Raw genomic sequence first — 23,579 nt, 5'->3', positions numbered from 1 at the left:
GTGAAAGAAGTAGTGGTAGAGCCTAAAGACAGTGTCAGGAACAGAAGAAAAAAAAAAGTTAGGAAATGTAATTTTCTTAGAGGAGAATGAAGGTTGAAGATAGTGGGAAAAAAATTGTTTTTAGGTAAGAACATGACTTTTATTTACCCCCCTCCTCCTCCCTGAGAGAAGGTCTCACTCTGTCGCCTAGGCTAGAGCGCAGTGCCACAACCATAGCTCACTGCAGCCTCAAACTCTTGGGCTCAAGCGGTATCCCTGCTCAACAGGAATATACAGTCCCAGAGTAGCTGGGACTATAGGTATGCACCATTTACTTGTCTTTTTAATTGAGAAGGTGAAGAACATTGTTGATGGGGAGAAGGGGTGACTACCTGGCACACTGAAATACAGACATCTTCAGACTTTGTTCCTCATTATCTGTATCAAAGTAGAAAGAGGATACAGATTGTGTGTGTGTGTGTGTGTGTGTGTACATATACATATATGTTTCTTCATTCCCAAATACAGGCATATGTATGTGGGTGGGTAGGTGGATATGTCTACATGTGTTTTAGTTGTGAATCTTCTTTTATTTCTTCTGCTTACTCTTTTCGGTAGACAGTAAATTACAAAGTCCAAAAGCAAAAAAGACAAATATGTATGCTGGGTCATCAGTCTCTTACTTTTGGAGAGCTGATGACTAAAAACAAAGTGTTTATTTTTTTTTTTTCCAGAAGAAAATTTTCTCTTTAGAAATTAGAGAGAAATGAAAATGTAGTTAGATCACTAAAAGGAATTTGTTTTCTAGAGACAAGATCTTACTGTGTCACCCAGGCTGGAGTGCAGTGGTACAATCACGGCTCACTGCAGCCTGGAACTCCTGAACTCTCCTGCCTCAGCCTCCTGAGTAGCTGGGAGTACAGGCACGCGCCATATCCAGCTGATTTTTTTTTGTTGTTTTTTTTTTGTTTTGGTTTGGTTTGCAGAGACAGGGTCTCACTCTGTTACCCAGACTGGTCTCAAACTCCTGGGCTCAAGTGATCCTCCCACCTCAGCCTCCCGAAGTGCTGGGATTACAGGCATGAGCTACCATACTCAGCCAGTGTTTCTTAAGAAGTAAGTTTTTATTAAGCCAAAGAGTAAAATCAAAACAGATAAATAAGTAAATAGATTTTCAGCAATGTTGTTACTGGAAATGTTCTCTGGGCCTTTGCACAGGTGACCATGGGGAAGAAAGTGGCCATCATTGGAGCTGGCGTGAGTGGCTTGGCCTCCATCAGGAGCTGTCTGGAAGAGGGGCTGGAGCCCACCTGCTTTGAGAAGAGCAATGACATTGGGGGCCTGTGGAAATTTTCAGGGAGTAGCATGTTGTTGTAATAGACAGGGAAATAGGTTGGGAAGTGTATAAGAACATGCTCTGTGCACACAGGTTTCTAAACCTGCTACCATGGCAGTTATCATATCTGTTAGAATTGGAATCCACTAAGTACAGTGTCATCCACTAAGTACAGTGGATCCACAATGGAATCCACTAAGTACAGTACAAGTTGGAAAATAACCTCCTTGCAAGTCAGAAGTAAATTAGACAATGGCTTTGAAATTCTCCATTACAGAATTTTCCCTTGATAGATCATTAATAAGAGCCACTTGGACATAAAATTCCTGGTAAATATTAGTTAGGTTTATGTAGTTATAATTAAGTTATTTACTCGTTTAAAACACAATAACTTTTCACATCTTTTTTTTTCTTTTTTTTACAGATTTAGGGGGTACAAGTGCAGTTTTATTACATGGATATAATGTGTAGTAGTTAAGTCTGGGCTTTTTGTGTAGCCATCACCCAAATAATGTACATTGTACCTATTAAGTAATTTCTCATACCTCAACCCCTTCCCACTCTCCTACCCTTTCAAGTTTCCAATGTCTATTATTCCTATACTCTATGTCAATGTGTATACATTATGTAGCTCCCAATCATAAGTGAGAGGACATGTGGTATTTGACTTTCTGTTTCTGAGTTATTTCACTTAAGATAATGGCCTCCAGTTCCATCCATGTTGCTGCAGAAGACATAATTCACTCTGTATTATTGCTGGATAATATTCCATGGTGTGTGCATATATAATACATATATATGTATATGTAACTGTGTGTATGTCTACATGTGTGTATGAATATACCACATTTTCTTTATTCAATCATCCTTGTTGGACAAGGTTGATTCTATTTCTTTGCTACTGTGAATGGTGCTGTGATAAACATATGGGTGCAGAAATCTTTTATATAACGACTTCTTTTCCTTTGGGTAGATATCTAGTAGGGGCATTGTTGGATCAAATGGTAAATCTATTTTTAATTCTTTGAGAAATCTCCATACTGTTTTCTATAGTTTACATTGCGACCAACAGTGTTTCTTTTTCTCCACATACTCCCCAATATCTGTTATTTTTTTACTCTCTCCTTTTTTTTTTTTTTTTTTTTTTTTTGAGTTGGAGTCTCAATCTGTCTCCCAGGCTGGAGTGCAGTGGCACCATCTCAGTTCACTGCAACCTCCACCTCCTGGGTTCAAACAATTCTCCTACCTCAGCCTCCCGAGTAGCTGGGATTACAGGCACCCACCACCACACCCAGCTAATTTTTGTATTTTTAATAGAGACAGAGTTTCACCATGTTGGTCAGGCTGGTCTCAAACTCCTGACCTCAGGTAATCCTCTGGCCTTGGACTCCCAAAGTGCCGGAATTACAGGCATAAGCCACCGTGCCTGGCCTTTTTGACTTTTTAATAACAGCCATTCTCACTGGTGTAAGATAGTATTTTGCTGTGGTGTAAGATAGTATTTTACTTTTAATTTGCATTTTCTCTGTAATTCATAATGTTAAGCATTTTCCCACATGTTTATTGGCCATTGGTATGTCTTTTTTTGAAAAATGCTTATTTATCTCCTTTTCCCACTTTTTAATGGTGTTATCTGTGCTTCTTTAAAAATTGAGTTGCTTGAGTTCCTTATAAATTATGGATATTTGTCCTTTGTTAGATGCATAGTTCGCAAATATTTTCTCCCATTCTGAAGGTAGTCTGTTCACTCTGTTAACTACTTCTTTTTATGTGAAAAATATTTTTAGATTGTCTATTTTTGTTTTCATTACATTTGCTTTTGAGGCCTTAGTCATAAATTCTTAGTCATAGCCTAGGTGAAAGAGTTTTACTTGTTTTTTTCTAGAATTTTTGTAGTTTCGGGTCTTACATTTAAGTCTTTAATCTATGTTGAGTTAATTTTTGTATATGGTAAGATAGCGGTTCACTTTTGTTCTGCATATGGCAATTCATTTTCCAAACACAATTTACTGAATAGGGTGTCCTTTCCCCAGTGAATGCTGTTGTCAACTTTGCTGAAGATCAGTTGGCTGTAGGGATGAGGCTTTCTTTCTTAGTTATCTATCCTGTTCCACTGATCTATGTGTCTATTTTTATGCCAGTACCATGCTATTTGAATTACTATAGCCTTGTACTATAATTTGAAGTCAGGTAACATGATGCCTCCAGCTTCGTTCTCTTTGCTTAGAATTGCTTAGGTTATTTGGGCTTTTTTTTTTTTTTTTTTTTTTTGGTTCCGTATGAATTTTTAGAATTGTTCTAATTCTGTAAAAATAACATTGATATTTTGTTAGGAATTGCATTAAGTCTTTTGGGCATATGGTTATTTTAATGATATTGGCCCTTCCAATCCATGAGCAGGAGATGTTTTACCATTTGTTTGTGTCAGCTACAATTTCTTTTATTCATGTTTTGTGGTTTTCCCCATAGAGATCTTTCACCTCTGGTTAAATGGGTTCCTAGATAATTTTTTATTGTTGTTGGCTTTTCCCATTCATTTGGTGAGGTTACCAAAGTGAGTCGGACCATGGATTTTAAAGTTTCAGGTGCTGACTTTGGTCTTGTGAAACTACATAATTGAGAATTGCTTTGAAGTTCTTCAATGCCCCTTTGTCCCATGCATTTATAATGAGGGTTCTACAGCAGACATCATTAAATCCCTTCATGTGTTGCCAAACAGCAGCAGGAATGGGGCTTCCCTATGTTCTCCACTCAATCAGTATAGTCTTCCAGCCTTATTGCCGAAGTCTTATTTTTCTTCTCCTGATAAACCCATTAGTATATATGCAAATTTAGGAAGATCAATAACCCTTTTAAACCACTATTTCCTCCTCAAATGCAAAATCAGTATTATATCATTTACCTCAATGAAGAAGTTGTATTTAATGAAACAGTGTCTATAACGGCTCTTTAAATATTATAAAGACATGAGATATCATTCTTATTAATATAGATATTTTGCAAACTGCAAAAAACTCTTGAAACTACCCAGCATCTTATACAATGTTGTGGAGCCTACTATATGTTATTGGAATGTGTTGACAGGGCTACAGATTAACACACTGGTGATTCTTAGGGCTTTTTGGTTGTTGTTATTTTTGTTTCTTTGTGATCAAACTTAGGGCTATTTTATCAAGCAAGTTCTATATGATACATGACTTTTTCTATTTAATTAAATATTTATAATAATCCTATAAGCTAGGTATATTTTTTTCCTTTTACAAATGAATTTGAGGCTTAAAAAGAAAAGAAAAAAAAATCATACAGCTGATAATGTTGGAGAAAAGATCCCAATTCAAGCTTGCCTTTCTCTCCATCCTATTCTTGACTCCTTTGTAAATTGCTGAGTTGCTGGTTGCCATTTCACCAAGTGGTCTATTGAGCTGACCATGTCTTTTTTTTTTTTTTTTTTTTTTGAAATGGAGTTCCTCTCTTATTGCCCAGGCTGGAGTGCAATGGCATAATCTCAGCTCACTACAACCTCTGCCTCCTGGGATCAAGGGATTCTCCTGCCTCAGCCTCCCAAGTAGTTACATGTGTGCACCACCACAACCCACTAATTTTTGTATTTTTAGTAGAGATGGGATTTCGCCATGTTGGCCAGGATGGTCTCGAACTCCCGACCTCAGGTGATCCACCCACCTCAGCCTCCCAAAGCGCTGGAATTACAGGCATAAGCCACCGTGTCTGGCCTGCCATATTTTATACACAGTGATCTTAACCAAAGCCTCATACTCAAACTTATACTTTGCAAGATGTTGCTGAAGATAGAACACACTGCTGATATGGCTATTGAGACGAACACAGCTAAAGACAGCTAATTTGCCTTTCTTGCTGCTCGAGGAAAACTTTAAAATTTGAAGCTGGCATCTTACGTTGATAAAACTGAACTGCAACATGTGCTACCCTTCAAGAAAAAGAAAGGATAGCCCAGAGGGTAGAGCCTCAGGCCCTGAGGGCAGAGGCTTGAGCCACAGCCTTCAAGCCTAATGGAATTTGTCCTGCTGGATTTCAAATTGTTTGGGATTAGTGATTCTTTTCTTTCCTCCTTTTTCCTCCCTGGCTAAATGGGAATGTCTATAAGTGTTACCCATGCTTGTCTCACCATTGTATTTTGGAAGAAGATAACTTGTTTTCTATTTTCACAGACTCACAGATAGAAATTTTGCCTCATCCTGGTCCATACCCAGAGTCTCATTTATACCTGATTTGGATAATTTATATGATGATGAGATTTGGGACTTTTTTTTTTTTTTTTTACTTTAAGTTCTAGGGTACATGTGCATAACGTGCAGGTTTGTTACATATGTATACTTGTGCCATATTGGTGTGCTGTACCCATCAACTCATCAGCACCCATCAACTCATCATTTACATCAGGTATAACTCCCAGTGCAATCCCTCCCCTCTCCCCGCTCCCCATGATAGGCCCCGGTGTGTGATGTTCTCCTTCCCGAGTCCAGGTGATCTCATTGTTCACTTCCCACCTATGAGTGAGAACATACGGTGTTTGGTTTTCTGTTCTTGCGATAGTTTGCTGAGAATGATGGTTTCCAGCTGCATCTATGTCCCTACAAAGGACACAAACTCATCCTTTTTTTTTTTATTTATTTATTTATTATTATTATATTTTAAGTTGTAGGGTACATGTGCATAACGTGCAGGTTTGTTACGTATGTATACTTGTGCCATGTTGATGTGCTGCACCCATCAACTCGTCATTTACATCAGGTATAACTCCCAATGCAATCCCTCCCCCCTCCCCCCTCCCCATGATAGGCCCCGGTGTGTGATGTTCCCCTTCCTGAGTCCAAGTGATCTCATTGTTCAGTTCCCACCTATGAGTGAGAACATGCGGTGTTTGGTTTTCTGTTCTTGTGATAGTTTGCTAACTCATCCTTTTTTATGGCTGCATAGTATTCCATGGTGTATATGTGCCATTTTCTTAATCCAGTCTGTCACTGATGGACATTTGGGTTGATTCCAAGTCTTTGCTATTGTGAATAGTGCTGCAATAAACATACGTGTGCATGTGTCTTTATAGCAGCATGATTTATAATCCTTTGGGTATAGATTTGGGACTTTTGAATTGAAAATATATAAATGAGAGTTGAAAGTTGATTTCATGCTGCTATGGGTTGAGACTTAGAGGATGTTGGGATTGGACAGATGGGATAGATGTGAATCCTTGGGAACCAGAGGATGTCCTGTAATAGGCTGAATGATTGAACAATGCCCCTCCTCAAAGATATCGCATCCAAATTCCTGGAACTGTAAATGTTATCTTACTTACCTTATAAGAGAAAAGGATATTTGCAAATATAATTAAGTTAAAAATCTTAAGATGGACAGATTTTTCTGTATTATGTGGGTGAGCCCCAAATGCTATAACAAATGCATCCTTAAAAGAGAGAGGCAGAGGGAGATTTAACACAAAGAGAAGAGAGAAGGTGATGTGATGACCTCAACAGAAAGAGAGAAATTTGAAGATGCTATGCTGTATCTTTGAAGATGGCCACAGCGGCCATGAGTGAAGGCATACAAGTGGGCTCTTGCCACTGAAAAAAAAAAAAGAAAGAAATACCAGCATCCACCAGAAGCCAGAAGAGGCAAGGAATGGATTCTCTCCTGGAGCCTCTTGAAACGAACCTGGCATTGTCACACCTCGTTTTCAGCCCACTTTATAGTGATTCCCGACTACTGACTTCTAGAACTGTGAATCAATTGCTATTATTTTAAGCCATTAAGTTTGCAGTAATTTATTACAGCAGCCGTAAGAAACAAATACCTTTGGTTTTTCAGTGTTTCCTATTTTACTACTGTGAGGGGGCGTATGGATTGCAAATGATGGAGTAAACAGCAGTGTTTCTCAGATCACTAGAAGTGTGCAGCAATAGGCTGAGTATTCACATTAGAGATTGTTTTAAAATTGTGTTAATTTTGTATTTGCCTTACCTTTGGTTTCTAACATCATCATTTTACATTATCATTTTTTAAATTTCAGAGAGATCCAAACATTGGTTAAAACTTAACTAACACTAAGGGTGCATATAGTTGAAACTTTTGGAGCTGTTTACTATAGCACTTTCCTATGCCCTTCTAGTTCTGACTTCTAACCCTGATCTAGAACCACAATGATATATTTCTCTCACCTTCTTTGGTCACAGAAGGAGGACATTTCATCCAGATCTGTGGCCTAATCATAGGCCACATTTCTGATTAGGCCACGGATATGGGTAAAATGTCCTCTTTTCTCAGGAGCTCCCCAAACAATAAATCAGCAAATTATATGAAATTTTGCATGAAGTTTTATGAATAGAGGCTTTCATCTGGGCATACTACCCTTTTTTAACTTCTGATTTTTTTCTAGACTATATATCAATTTTTTCCTTTAATGTTTCTTCTCTCTTTATGCTGATTATCATCTCTTTAAACTTACCCAACCCACAGAAAGCTACAAATTCTTTCACTTCCCCATCCCACTTGCCTATAGCAGGGTCAACAAACCATGTGAGCAGCAGAAAACTCATGCCCTATTTCAAGAACACACTGCTTTCTGAAGTGAACATGGCAACTAATCTGCCAATTAATTACTTGTCAATAATGAAACTGCAGCCACATTGGCTTTTGATGTGATTGTAATATTCCAATATTATACTAAAATTTCATGTTCTGGGGGCCCTGACAACTTTGAGTTAGATAAGCTCTAATTAGAAATTTCTAGTGCTCAGTACTTTCCACTATGAAATAGCAACTACGCATAGTGATCTACAATCTGATCTTTCATTATGAAACTTGAGATGTGAATACCTTGGTGCTTCAACAGAGCTAAACCAAGGCTCCACCTCTTCCAAATCATGCTCCTACCAGTACTTTTTTTTTTAACTTAATGCCTTTTATTCATTCAACAGCTTGCTTTGCAGAGCTCACAGCTGTAACAGATGTGTCCTATGGTAAGCTCTTCCACAGTAACCGTAGCTTGTTGGTCATGAGCTTCTATTTGTTGAACTCTACATTGTGACTGCAAACTTGGCTGCACCTTAGGATTACCTGAAGAGCTTTTAAAACTTTTTGTCAATTAAATCGAATTCTCTGAGAGTGGGACCTAATGCTCAGTGTTTTTTTAAAGCTCCCAGTTTGTTTCAGTGTGTGGCTAAAGAACCACAACACAATGTCCTAACCTTCTCATTGCTGATCATTCTTCCTTCAATGTCCTTTTTCTTTATTCATCATCACTTAAGGCTTTATTAGCATGGTTCTATAGTTCCTTAGAGTTAAAGCAAATTCAGATATTTTTACATCATTGAAAGCTAAAACTTTGTTACTTACATAAGTACTCAAAAGGCATGTGATGCCCATAAATTCTGTGTTAGATTCAAAATAGTTAACCTTATTTTATACATTGTAGAAATTCTAAGGTTAATTTTTTAAAAATTAAGTCTTAAAATGCTTACATTTACAAATCTGATCAATAGTTGCAACCTCCTGTTACTGTTTGCTTTTATAAATTGACCATCAGATGCTCGTGCTCATGAGCTGACACACCGAAATTACACAAAGTTGAATTTTGAAAAATCTCTGTCACCATATTAAACAGTTCAAGGGAATGAAAGGATTCTAGTTGCACAGGCCTAAAGGACATGATGAAATTTAAAATTTGTTTCCCTTAGAAAATATTAAGATTTATTTTCTTAAAGGATATTAAGAACGGTATTCTTCCATATCCTAAGTTAATTTAATAAGTTTCCATGACTAGCATCAATTGTTGAAGTGAAGTTAATTTATGTGTGTCTTACTGAATTTACTGTGACTAAAGGATGACTCAAATAAGTATACAGTTGGCCATCTGTTTTTGCAAGTTCTATATCCACAGATTTAACCAACCGTTGATAAAAAAAAATCCAAAAAAAACTAATAAAAAATAAAAATAAAAATAAAAAATACACTACAACTATTCATTTAGCATTTACATTGCATTAGGTATTATAAGTAACCTAGAGATGATTCAAAGTTTATGTATATAGGTTATATGAAAATACTATATCATTGTATATAGGGGACTTGAGCAATCGCAGATTTTGGTAAACACAGAGGTCCTGGAACCCTCCACAGATACCAAGGGATGACTGTAATTACTTGGAACTATCCCTGACCATGATCAGTATACTCATTTACCAATTCTCTTCCATTTGAAACTATACATTCACAGGACCATGCAGAGGAGGGCAGGGCTAGCATTTACAAATCAGTCTTTACCAACTCTTCCAAAGAGATGATGTGTTTCCCAGACTTCCCATATCCTGATAACTTCCCCAACTTTATGCACAACATCAAGATCCAGGAATATCTCACTGCATTCGCCAAAGAAAAGAACCTCCTGAAGTACATACAATTTAAGGTAAGATGTTATCAACAGTTTAGCTCTTATCATAATGCTGAAGAAGTCTATGTCTGCTACTGGATTCTCACTTGTTCCTTTCAGTATCCCTTACTAATTTGTCAACGTTTTTAACAGTGTGGCCTCTCTAACTCTAGGTTTAGAGAATTATCTTCTTCTCAAGGATACACGGAAAATTCACAAAATTTGACCACCTATAGTTCTTAGACCAAATCACTACTAATTTAGAAATCAATACCAAAGAAATAAATGTAAAATACCTGTGCATTTGGAAATTAAAAACTCTTTTTTTCTAAACAACATATAGGTCAAAGAAGAAATTTCAATGGGAATTTAAAAATATCTATAACTGAATGTTAATTTAGTCTATGTATCAATACTTGTGGGAAACAGGAAGCTGTATTTTCATGAAAATTATAAATGTAAATGCTAAATGCTTATATTAGAAAATAAAAAAGTTTAAAAACAAGGTAAGAAAGTTTAAGAAATTAGTAAAAGAAAGGCAGAATAAACTCAAAGAACATAGAATGAAGAGGATATAAAAAGAAATTTATGAAATATAAAATGAAGCATATGTACACAATTGAAAGTTAATTATTTGAAAAGACTAACAAAATAAAGAACAGTGGCCAAGTGCAATGGCCCATGCTTATAGTCCCAGCACTTTGGGAGGACAAGGCAGGCAGATCGCTTGAGTCCAGGAGTTGGAAACTAGCCTGGATGACATGGAGAAACCTCGTCTCTACAAAAAATCCAAAAATTAGCTAGATGTGGTGGCGCATGCCTGTGGTCCCAGCTACTCAGGAGGCTGAGGTGGGAGGATTGCTTGAGCTCAGGAGGTAGAGGGTGCAGTGAGCTGAGATCACGCCACTGCATTCCAGCCTGGGTGACAAGAGTGAGACCCTGTCTCAAAAAATAAATAAACAATAGATAAATAGCTGGCAGTTTAAGGAAAAAAAAAAATCAAAGGCACAAATAAATAATATTCAGAAGGAAAGGGTAGACAAAATGGATACAGATGAAATAAAAAATATAACGAGAATACTATAAAAGTGTTTGCCAAGTAATATTTTAAGTGAGTTAAATTTTCTCAATTTTTTAACAAAAACTTTTCAAAACTCACTCAATAATAAGTAGAAAGCCTGAATTGTCATTTGGTGATGTATAGTTCTTTTGACCTAGAAATTAAAAATCTTCCCATAAAGAAAATAAGCAGTTCCATGGGTGAGTACTTCCAAATTTGCAGTGAACAAATTACTTCAAAGGTTTATAAACTTTCAGAGATTTGAAAATGAGATATGATTTCCAAAGTTATTTTATGACATTATTACCTTTACATCAAAGGCAGACCAGATCATACGAAATAGGAAAATTACAGGTCAATCTCCTTCATGAAAATCAATGCAAAAATCCTTCAAAAATCAATTTAACAGCTATTTGTGCTTGAAAGGAAAAAAAAGAAAATCAAAAGAAAACTCTTGCCAAACTTAGAGTAGAATTGTCTTGAACCAGCAAAACATACACACATATTATCTTAATCTTTATCTTAATTTATCTTAAATCTGCACTGTTCAATATAGTAGCCACTAGCCACAAAACTGAGATGTGGAGTAAGTATAAAATATACACTAACTTTCTAAGTCTTATTATTAAAAAGGAAAGTAAAATACCTCATTAATAAATTTTAATTACATTTTGAAATGCTAACCTATCAGACAGATTTAAATTATACATTTTTTTCACTTTCTAATGTGACTATTAGAATTTTTTTTTTTTTTTTTTTTGAGACGGAGTTTTGTTCTTGCTACCCAGGCTGGAATGCAGTGGTGCGATCTCGGCTCACCGCAACCTCCGCCTCCCAGGTTCAAATGATTCTCCTGCCTCAACCTCCCAAGTAGCTGAGAATACAGGCATGCACCATCATGCCCGACTAATTTTGTATTTTTAGTAGAGATGGGGTTTCTCCATGTTGGTGAGGCTGTTCTCGAACTCCCCATCTCAGGTGATCTACCCGCCTTGGCCTGCCAAAGTGCTGGGATTATAGGCGTGAGCCACCATGCTCGGTTTTAGAAATTTTTAAATTGCATATGTTGCTCATACTATATTGGTACTGGTCGGTGCTGTGCTAAAGCATGAAAAGTTAGAAGCATTCACTGTAAAGTTTCAGAACAAGGTAAGAATTCCTAATTACTATTTTCAATAGTAATTACTTCTTTTCAATAGTCTTAAGAAATTTAAGAAACAGTGCAGTAAGTAAAGAAAAATAAATGAATGACAACTCAAAAGAAAGTAAAACACAGTTACTGAAGATAATGTGATTGTCTATGTATTCTAAAAGAATAGATGAATTACTTGAATTCATAGCAATACAAAAAAAGTTAGGCAAGATGGTGGTATATAAGATCAATATATAAAAATAGATTGCATTTCTGTAAAACAGCAGCAAACAGAAACCCATACAAAAAAATGTTAACATATGCAATAGCGTAACTAATTAACTAAATAATCCCAGAGTTATTCTAAACAAATGATGTATTAGGTCTTATGGGTCCATAAGTTCTCATTATATTTCTTAACTAACAAAAATGTTACATATGTGTTTGTGTGTGCATTCTTCTATATGTATGAAATAGTATATAATAAACTTTTTAAGAACAATTAATACCAAATAGAGATTCTTTTTCCAATATAATCAGAAGAATTGAAAGATTTTTTTAAAACAGGGAGCACACCAACAGGCAGCCATTTAACTGCGAACAAATATTTATTGATAATCTAGTCAAAGCTACTCAGTTATAGTCCAAGTGACATCAGCATCACCCAGGAGCATGTTAGAAATTTGAATTTAATAGTTTTAATTTTAATTTAACAAATTTAATAATTTTTTGGATCACATTTTCATATGTTCTGGTTCAGTACGTCTATCTTTGAGCTATCTTTGATGGACTGAACCAGAACATATGGGAATGTGATCCAGAACATTATTGGCCATCAGATTTTCTAGTATATGTGACGTATACCTCTTGTAAATTGTAATTGAAGTCACTGCCATATCTCCAAGGGGTGTCACTCTTGTACTCCAGAAAATACTGGTTATGCACAAGAAATCATGCAGGGACAAATAGATAGACAGATACCATTTAGTGTTTTGATTTATTCTGAGGGAATTTTAAATTTGTAATATGTATCTTAATAATTAGTTAAATATTTTTGCTAACCCACTTTCTCTTTTTTCATACTGTTTCTACCTAATCCATTTGCTAGCATAGAAAAGGGGGGTTTCTTTCTGTATTTCTCTTACACATTTGTATCCAGTGTAAATAAACATCCTGATTTTGCAACTACTGGCCAGTGGGATGTTACCACTGAAAGGGATGGTAAAAGAGAATCGGCTGTCTTTGATGCTGTGATGGTTTGTTCTGGACATCATGTCTATCCCAACCTACCAAAAGAGTCCTTTCCAGGTAAGGCCACAATTTAAGCTGCTAGCCACGTAACTGGCAAAAATGAATATCTCGATAATGTCTTCTTTTTTCTAAAGGTACAAGCAGGTTAAATTAAAATATACTTCTGTTATACCTAATACACTTGGTGTGTTAAAATAGCATGTTATTGTGACTGCATCTATTCACAAGGTTGCTTCTGTTAAAGTCTTTGTTTAAATATATGACTCAAATTGTCATATATTTCTCGCTTTTCACTCAGGACTAAACCACTTTAAAGGCAAATGCTTCCACAGCAGGGACTACAAAGAACCAGGTGTATTCAAAGGAAAGCGTGTCCTGGTGGTTGGCCTGGGGAATTCGGGCTGTGATATTGCCACAGAACTCAGCCACACAGCAGAACAGGTACTACTCCCCGGGTACTCAGGCGACTCTCTTTACTGACAGAAGAGTTATTATCGTTGGAAAGGTGTGATAGGAAATGTGGGGGAGGAGGGAAGGATATCTGATGTAAAGACTAAGTGGTATTTCACATAGCTGAGCTTCCCCAAGTAACAGCTGAGGTTTTAAATCACTTCATAGACAAAGGCAGAACATCAGCAAGGAGTAATACTGTCATTCAACAATCTCCTTCTTCAGGACATTTGGTGCCTAATGTCTCTGATCAATTTCTCTAAAACTAGCACAGATTTAGGGTTAAGGTTATGATTCTGAGACTCAGGCAAGTCCTTCAATCTCTCTGAGGCAGTTTTCTCAATGGTGAAACAGACAAAAATAGAACCTACTTCTGGGGCTTGTGATAAAGTTAAAGCTTTTGAACAGGATTTAAGCAATATAGAGTGGCTCATTTATTCATTCATTTATGCATGCATGCATACATTTATTCCATGACTACTTATTGAGAGCCTACTATGTGCCAGGCACTGGCTTGGGTGCTGAAGAGAGTGGTGAACATAACAGGCATGATCCCTGCTCTGGAATAAGAGCTGTCACTGGAATAAAGGATAAACAAGTGATTCAGGCACTAAATGCTATGATTCCAAAACTGGATGCTTCACAAAGGAGGTAGAACTGAGCCAGTCCTTGAACAATAAATATAAATCATGTGACTGAAGAGGCAACAGAGGCTGAGTGCAGTGGCGCAATCTCAGCTCACTACAATCTCCACCTCCCCGGTTCACGCCATTCTCCTGCCTCAGCCTCCGGAGTAGCTGGGACTACAGGCGCCCGCCACCACGCCTGGCTAATTTTTTGTATTTTTAGTAGAGACGGGGTTTCACCATGTTAGCCAGGATGGTCTCGATCTCCTGACCTTGTGATCTGCTCGCCTTGGCCTCCCAAAGTGCTGGGATGACAGGCGTGAGCCACCGCCCCTGGCCGAATGGAGGTTCTTAATGCTAACAATTTGTATGATGCATTATGGTACTCAAATACTTTCCTGTAAATGAGCTCCTTTGCTTTTGGGAAGAAGGTAGTTTTATTGCAGAAAGGATAAATGAGGACCAGAAATGTCAATTGTCTTCTTGAAAGTCATTGAGAAAATTAATGTTTGAGCCACTGAAGGGTTACAGAACTGAAAGCCAAAGCTTCTGAATCCAGGGAACAGTAGATACAGGATTGAGTTGCAGGAAAGAAAGATTGGAATCAGGTTATATCACATATTTTAAGGACTTGAATGACAGGATAAAATAATTAGATTTCTGCATAAATAAAGGTAAATCATTATTTCAGCTTCTTGGGTTCAGGAAATTTATGATGAACTCATAGTTTTAAGAGATTTGTATTTGTATATGTGATTATTTGCATATGTGATAAATTAGAGGGAAGACCAATTTCAGAGGCTCTCTATTTAATTAATTGATCCTTTAGTCTTTTTTTTTTTTCCAGAGTCTCACTCTGTTGCCCATGCTCGAGTGTAGTGGCACAATCTCGGCTCACTGCAGCCTCCATCTCCCAGGTTCAAGCAATCCTCCCATCTCAGCCCGAGTAGCTGGGATTACAGGCACCTGCCACCACACCCCACACCCAGTTAATTTTTGTATTTTTAGTACAGATGGGGTTTCACTATGTTGGCCAGGCTGGTCTCAAACTCCTGACCTCAGATGATCTGCCCGCCTTGGCCCTCCCAAAGTGCTGGGATTATAGGCGTGAGCCACCATGCCCAGACTCCTTTAGTCTCTTCTTATTTGTCTAGTTCCTCTTATAACAAATGCCTTGAAGTGATATGGTATATAAAAATTGGTTTTAAAAAAGACAAAGAAAGCCTGAAAACTACACTATTAGGGATTAGCATAACAGAAGGGGAAGGAGAGGAAACTGACATTTACTGAGCACATACTATCTGCCAGGTAACATTAGCGGTGTGACATAGTTTATCACATCGAATTAACCCTTACACAAATTTGATGAGGCAAATTCGATTCTCTCCATTTTAGGAATGAGGGAACAAGATTAGAGAAGTTAAAGGAATTTTTTCAAATCACATGATTAATAAGTAGGAGAGTCAGTGTTTGAGCCTGTGGTTTTCTGATTCCAAATTTCTCACCTTCTTTCCAGATAGCAGCAGGCATTTTATTTTAAAATGCCTATTTTGAGATCATAATTGCTTACTTGTAGACAGCAATAGTTAGATAAGCACTAGGGAAAACATGACTAGAATTAAGTTATTAGTCACCTGTAGCAGGGATTGATTAAAATATGAAAATTTGCCTGCAGCACTATGACAGGGTGGCTGACCCTAAGATGCAGATGTCAAGTTCAGAAGTTTATTTGGGAGCAGTCTCAGGATCAATACTTCTGCAGGAAGGGAAGAAAGCTTCTGTTTACTTTGAAGCTGGGATAGTCCTTGGGCATTGTCCCAGTTTGAGGGGAGGGACTGGGCCTTTATATGCCTGCATTGACCAGTCACTAGATGGAGGAAACTCAGAAAGAATAGAAGATGTTGGGTGAGGCCCCTCTCTTCAGCCAAAACAACTGTCAAAGAGGACTGACAGATGAGAGATGCCTTCTGACACCACTTTCTGCAGCTGGGGTAATAGATCCATTCCTCAAGAAGGATCTGGGGAGCTCATCAGAATATCCACTACAAATGGTCACTAATTTCATGGTTGAAATGGTGTTTTTTAAGGTCGTGATCAGCTCCAGAAGTGGCTCCTGGGTGATGAGTCGCGTCTGGCACAATGGTTATCCCTGGGACATGGTGCTTATCACTCGATTTGGAACCTTCCTCAAGAACAATTTACCGACAGCCATCTCTGACTGGTTGTACATGAAGCAGATGAATGCAAGATTCAAGCATGAAAACTATGGCTTGATGCCTTTAAATGGGTAATGCAGAGTTAAACGTGATATGCCTGCTGGCCTTTAGTTCAGTGTCAACAACCCTTAATGTCCTGTAACTCCAAAACAAATAAAAATATTAGCAATCACATCTCATCTATCAGAAGATAAAGAACTGCAAAAATTAAGAGTGATTTCCTATTTTACAATCCTTGCTATATTTACACAGCTGGAAAATTATATAATGCCTCAAGAATTAGTCCCGAGAGTAATGATAATCAAAGTTAACCTCTTTTAAGCATTTTATACATGTCAGAGATTTAGCAAGACTCTGCTAAGGCTCTGGCATATATTATTTTGTTTTATCCTTACAACAATTATGAAGAGAGCTCTATTAGTATCTCCATTTTAGAGATGAGATAACTGAGTTTCAGTGTAATTAATAACTTTACTAAGGTCCCACAGCTAGAAAGTAGAAGCAGCATTCAAAACAAACCCAGATCTGCTGATTCCAGAGCCTCTCACTCTTGGCCACTTGCTCTACTGCCTGTCATTTAATGGCAAAGTTAAGCACAGCAAGAGAACTTTTCCTGTCCTACCTTTCCCTTTCCATTTCATTACCCACTCCTTAATGGACCCCTCTCACTAAACACATACATGCCAATGCTTGCATCTTCAGTCTTCTTCCCATCTTCTCCTATAAGATCCTCCAAGCCAGCAACATAACAAGAAATGACTTTGACACGAGTTGAAAAACCCAAGTTATGAGCTGTTTACAACAAAGTGAATTCATTAATTTGACAAACATTTATTACACGTTTATTATATGCCAGGTCCTGTGTTTAGCCCTGAGGATATAGCAGTGAACAAAACAGGCAAAAATCCCTGTCCTCATGGAATCTCCATTCTAAGTGGTGGAAAACAGACAACAAACAATAGCATAAGATATGGCGATTTGTGCTTTGGGGAAGAAAACAAAGCAGATAAAGGTAATGGTAAGTGCTGTCAGGACAATTTCCAATAGAGTCGTCAGAGTATGTCTCAGAGAGAAGGAGACTTTAAAGAAAACCTCTGAAGGAGTTGAGGGAATGAGTCATGAGGGTCTCTGGGGAAGGATATTCCAGACTGAGGACACAGCCAGGGCATTGTCTCTTCACAGGCGGAGCTGGCATGATCAACAAACAACAATGGGGCTTCTCTTCCTGGAGAAAAGAGAATGAGGGGAGAGCGCCAGGAGATAAAACCAGAGACGTAAAAATTGTTGGATGGCATGGGCCTTGTAGATCATTGTAAGGACTCTGGCTTTTATGCTGAAAGCAATGGGAAACCACAGCAGGCATCTGAGCAAATGAATGACAAGACCTAAGTTAGCATTGCAGAGATTGATCAGCTGCTGTGGTCATCATTCAATGCAAGGGCAGGGCAAGGAAGGAAACGAAATGACCAGTTAAAAAGCTACTCTCAAAAACCTGAATAAGAGGGGATGTTGGTCTGGACCAAAATTGTTAGCAGTGAGTGGTCAGAATAGGGCAGATTTCTGGATAGCTTGAAGGTAGACCCGAACAGGATTTCCTGTGGACTGGATAGTGGATGAGAGAGCAAGGAGGGGGTAAGAATGTCTTTCAAGACACTTGAAAAAGGACGACATTGACATTTACTAAAATGTGAAAAACTACAGGAGGAACAGAAGTTCCGTTTTAGACATATTAAAATTAGAATGCCTATTAGACATTCAGGTAGAAGAATGTTGACCAGCAGTGGGAAACACTGACTTTGAGGCTCAAACCAGAAGTTAAAACTTTGGAGTCATGTGAAAATTTTTCCTGAAGAAATGAAACTAGATGACATCTCTTGAATGTGTGTAAATGGAGGAGACTAAAGATCTGAGGGCTGAGTCCTGAGGTATGCCACTGTCAGAAATCAGGAAGAGGAGAAGAGGAGAAGACATCTGTGGGAGACAGAGAAAGAATAGCCAGGAAAGTAGGAAAGGAACTGAGAGAGAGTGATGACCTGGAAACAAAATGAATACAGTGTTTCAAGAAAGAAAAAACCATCAACTGTGTTAAATGCTAAGTTGAGTAAAAGTGAAAGTGAGGGTGGACCACTGGATCTGAGAGCCTGATTCCGACGGCCTTGACAAGAGCCGTTTCACTGTGGTGGTGGTGGAGGTGAAAACCTGATGGCCACAGGTTTAACATACATGGCAGGTAGTAAGTGCAAGTGAGTCAAGCCTTCTTCCAAGATTCCAACCAATCTCGTTGTCCAACTCAGTTTGTTCTCCAGTGGAATTTGCCTGTAGCACTCTCTCACAGCTCCCACAGCCATACAAGAACAACACTCTTTCCTTCAACTGTATTCACGTTCATTCCCGAGTTCAGATTTCTCTGCTCACACTACAGATATTATTCAATAAAAAGTAGTCCAAAGCTCTCTCTTTTCAGATTTGCAGTCGCCAAAACCTCAAACTGGCACCCTCCCTCTGGCCTTATTTAAATTCCTGGGTGCTCCCTCCTTCACCTGACTGGTGCCTCTGTCTGCACAGGGCTCAAACTTCATCCCTCAAGAGCCCAGCTGCAGCTTTCACACCTTTGACTTTCCTCCTCCTATTTGATCTTCTCCACATTATGATGACCAACTTGGAGTATACGGAATTAAGAATAGCAGTTAACATTTTCAAGCTCTATGCACATGCTAGAGACTGTGCAAAACTCTTTATATAATTTAGGGAACTTCTGAGGTAGTACAAGCATTACTGACATTCCAGATGAGAAATATGAGACACCAAGAATTTAAAAAACAATCTTATCAAAGTTCCCACTGAATAAGTAGCAAATTAAAAAAATGTAAACACTGAAGAACCCCCACTTCAGAGTTTTTCCTGAAACAGGCTTTAACAGGGAACTGGGCATAAGTCTTTATTCTGGGATTTGGAAAGAGCTCCATGGAAGAGAAGGATCACAGAAAATAGAGATGGGGCCAGCAAACGGCAACTTCTCTTACTTCCCAATGTTGCCTCCCATCAATTTTGTTCTTCAGCCATATTGGAGATACTCTATGGCTCAGAAAAAAAAAAAAATTGGGCCACTTTTTGCTTATCAATTTATATATGGACCAATAAAACAAGAGGGAAATATTACACTTCTAATAATTATCTCTGTTTTCCATACAGAGTCCTGAGGAAAGAACCTGTATTTAATGATGAGCTCCCAGCTTGCATTCTGTGTGGCATTGTGTCCGTAAAGCCTAATGTGAAGAAATTCACAGAGACTTCGGCCATTTTTGAGGATGGGACCACATTTGAGGGCATTGACTGTGTAACCTTTGCAACAGGCTATAGTTATGCCTACACGTTCCTTGATGAGTCTATCATCAAAAACAGAAACAATGAGATCATTTTATTTAAAGGAGTCTTTCCTCCTCTACTTGAGAAGTCAACCATAGCAGTGATTGGCTTTGTCCAGTCCCTTGGGGCTGCCATTCCCACAGTTGACCTCCAGTCCCGCTGGGCAGCACGAGTAATAAAGGGTAAGTCAATAAAAAGGCTCATGGATTGGGAAGATGAATGCCAGTGACAATAACTTTGTATATTTGTGAAAACAATAATCCTAGTTACAGGGTCCCCTTCAGTTTTGAAAATTTAGAATTCTATATTCTTTGGTGCTATGTTTTGTAAGCAATTTAAAGTATACCAGTTTGGATTATTATATGCAATAGTACAAGATATTATTAGAGGAGGTATTTTGTGACTTATAACTTCTTACAGCTGATAATTACCCAAGATCATTCATTAGATTTGAGACCACCAAAGCTTGCATCCACTTAAGACTAAGTGAATGACAACTTTAAAAAATTATGATTGCAAAACTCAGTAGAGTTACATTGCTTGAAAAGTTTGTAAGAAAATATGTTTACAAGCCAATATCCAGCCAACTTCGAATGTCCACAGTCATGGAAAATATGATTGCTGGAAGGCAATGGCTTTTCTACTACTGTTTCTTCCCTGAAAAAATAAGGACAAACAGTGGATCAATAGAAGCAGGAAGTGCTAAGAACAAACAGTGGATCAATACAGGCAGAAAGTGCTAAGTGTGGTAGATGATCAGTCTGTAATACATAAGAATGCTAAGTCCTTATATTTTACAAAGGAAACAACAAACTTGATCGGGGTCAGGCAAGAAAGGCAGGCAGCATCTCCCAGCAGCAGGTTGGAATATGGTTGTGGGAAGATGCAGATCATATGACCAGGTAGCCAGGAAGGTAAAGGCATGAAATTTCACTCAGCGTTCCACTTAGGGTTCAGACCCAGAGAGGCTGGCATTAAAGGAAGGGTGGGACCCTCACTCTGTCTGAGGACAAGAGTTGTAACTTGGGCTCTGAAGAAAGGAAACAAGGCAATTTATGGGGAAAATTGATGTACAAGGCACAGGCTGTCTTAAGGGAAATGAGAGACAAGGCGAACCACCTAGGTTTGGAAAACCAAAGTACCAAGACAAGAGGGGCTAGTTACAACAACTCAATGGCAATAGTTGGTGGGCTAAAAAGCAGTCTCTTTCTTTTCATCCTCTTCCCCTGAAAAGCATGACAAGTTCCAAGGCCTGGAACCAGGCCACATCTACAAAAGCTGTTCAAGTGACCCTCCCTGTAAGAAGTGTAGAAATGGGAAATTAAGCAAGCCATTATAGGTCTTGAGCAATCATATCTGGGCTGAGAGTTTTATTCTCTTTCAAGTTAATTCCAAGACTGCCACAGAAATCATCCTAAATATGAAGAATTTCTGGGCACAAAGCCTGTTTTGGTCTGGGTTTCAGGGAACTCTGCAAACCTATGTAAACCTGTATCCTGGGGCAGCCCCAAGTCAGGGCTAGTCTCCTGGGTCTCCCTTATGTCCTTTCTGACTTGTGGACAGTCCATATCCTCAGTCACATTCAAGAACTATTGGCTTTCCATAGAAAAACTTAGCCCTTCACCAAATTCTCTATCTTCTGGAAATTCCATTTTCTGGCAAAGCAGGATTAATGTCTATGAAGTTTTTTCTTCATAAATCTTGGAAAAGTGATGCCAATTCACCTCTGGCTATAATTTAAAATATAATATTCTTAAAATATGACTGAGAGATTAAAATATATCTATGAAATTGAGTTTAAACACCTTATAACCAGTTTAAGAGCAAAGCTATTTAGGTAATGTTTTTTTAATTTTTATGAAAAATATGAGTTCTGAGAAGACTAGAACTGAATTTGATGTCTGTCTGAAAATGATCACCAATTAATGTGATTCATAACTCATTATTAAAAAGGGAAAATTGTAGGCTGGTCCTATGCCAGACTCATTTAACTACCATCATGTCTTTCCTTCTTTTTCAGGAACTTGTAGTTTGCCTTCTATGGAAGACATGATGAATGATATTAATGAGAAAATGGAGAGAAAGCACAAATGGTAAGAGTACCTATTGTAATAGGAGTGTAGAATTTCCATAGAAAAGTGAGAATTTGTGAATGCTTGGAACTGTTTTAACCTTAAATGATCCTGGATGACGTCATTGAAATGACAGCTACAAGCTATATTCATCCATTCAACAAATATTAATTGAAGACCTACGTTGCTTCTGACATGGTATTAAGTTATTTTTAGTGCAAGGCACAGAGTGAATAATAGGATTGAGAATCTACATTACATAGTCAGTTTTAGCCCTCCATGCCTCCTGTAATATATCATAGAAANATACGTTAAACCTTCCTTCTATCCCAAGGATGAATCGCACTTGGTCATAATGTATAATCATTATAATGTGTTGTAAACTCAGTTTGCTAGCATTTTGTTAAGGATTTTTGTATCTATGTTCATTAGGGATATTGGCCTAGAATTTTCTTTTCTTATAGTATCCTTGTCTGGTTTTGTTTTGAAGATAACAGTGGCCTTATAAAATGAGTTTGATTTCCTCTGGTTCAATTTTTTGGAAGAGTTTAAGAAGGATTGATATTATTTATTTGAATGTTTTCTAGACTGTAGCTATGCAGTCATCTTTTCCTGGGCTTTTTTTTTTCTTTATTTTCTTTATTTTTTTGAGACCAGATCTAGCTCTGTTGCCCAGGCTGCAGTGCAGTGGGCTATCTCTGCTCACCACAACCTCCATGTCCCTGGCTCAAGCTATTCCTCCCACCTCAGCCTCCTAAGTAGCTGGGACTACTGGTGCACACCACCTCACCTGGCTAATTTTGTATTTTTTGTAGAGATGGTGTTTTACCATGTTTCTCAGGCTGGTCTCAAACTCCTGGGCTCAAGCAATCCACCTACCTCAGCCTCCCAAACTGCTGGGATTATAGGCATGAACCACCATCCTCAGCCTGGTCCTGGGCTTTTGTTTATTGGAAGATTCGAAATTACTACTTAAATTTTTTTTTGTTTATCTGTTCAGGTTTTTATTTCTTCTTGACTCAGTTTTGGTTTGTTACATGTTTCTAGTAATTCATATATTTCCTCTAGGTTATTCAATTTGTTGGTATATAATTGTTCATAATAGTCTCCTATGATCTTTTTTGTTTCTGAGGCATCCATTATAATGTCTCTTCTTTCATTTATTTTAAAATGTAGGCATTTATCTCTAAACTTTGCTCTTAGAACTGCTTGTGCTGCATCCCTCAGTTTTGGTTTTTTTTTCTCTCAAGATATTTTAAAATGTTCTTTTTGATTTCTTCTTTGTCCCAGTGATTGCTCAGCAGAATATTATTTAATTTACATATATTTGTGAATTTTCCAAAGTTATTTCTGTCATCAACTTCTGATTTAATATCATTGTGGTCAGTAAAGATACTTGATATTATTTCAGTCTTCTTAAATTTGTTAAGACTTGTTTTGTGGCCTAACATATTCTCTATCCTGGAGAATAGTCTATGTGCACTTGAGACAAATGTGGGCTCATAGGTGGAAAGGATTAATCTCCAGATAAGATGTTGGACTTGAGACTCGGAACTTGGGACTTTTAAGTTCATACTAGAATGAGTTAAGACTTTGGGGGACTATTGGGAAGGGCTAATTTTGCAATGTGAGAAGGACATGAGATTTGGGGGCTGGGGTGGGGGAACGATGTAGTTTTGGTGTTTGTGCC

General features: G+C 37.9%; 1 protein-coding gene across 1 annotated transcript; it reads left to right on the top strand.

Annotated features, from left to right (window-relative positions):
* Nucleotides 1-1,203: 1,203 nt before the first annotated feature.
* On the top strand, nt 1,204-21,914 carry LOC112631807 (dimethylaniline monooxygenase [N-oxide-forming] 3-like). Its single transcript, XM_025397291.1, has 7 exons — nt 1,204-1,334; nt 9,563-9,752; nt 13,027-13,216; nt 13,458-13,600; nt 16,323-16,522; nt 19,644-19,999; nt 21,838-21,914. Exons 1-7 carry the CDS (start codon nt 1,204-1,206, stop codon nt 21,912-21,914), a joined length of 1,287 nt encoding a protein of 428 aa, XP_025253076.1.
* The last annotated feature ends 1,665 nt before the right edge of the window (nt 21,915-23,579 follow it).

The sequence above is a fragment of the Theropithecus gelada genome, chromosome 9, assembly GCF_003255815.1.
Source record: "Theropithecus gelada isolate Dixy chromosome 9, Tgel_1.0, whole genome shotgun sequence".
NCBI lineage: Eukaryota > Metazoa > Chordata > Mammalia > Primates > Cercopithecidae > Theropithecus > Theropithecus gelada.
This window is presented reverse-complemented; position numbering and strand designations above follow the sequence as displayed.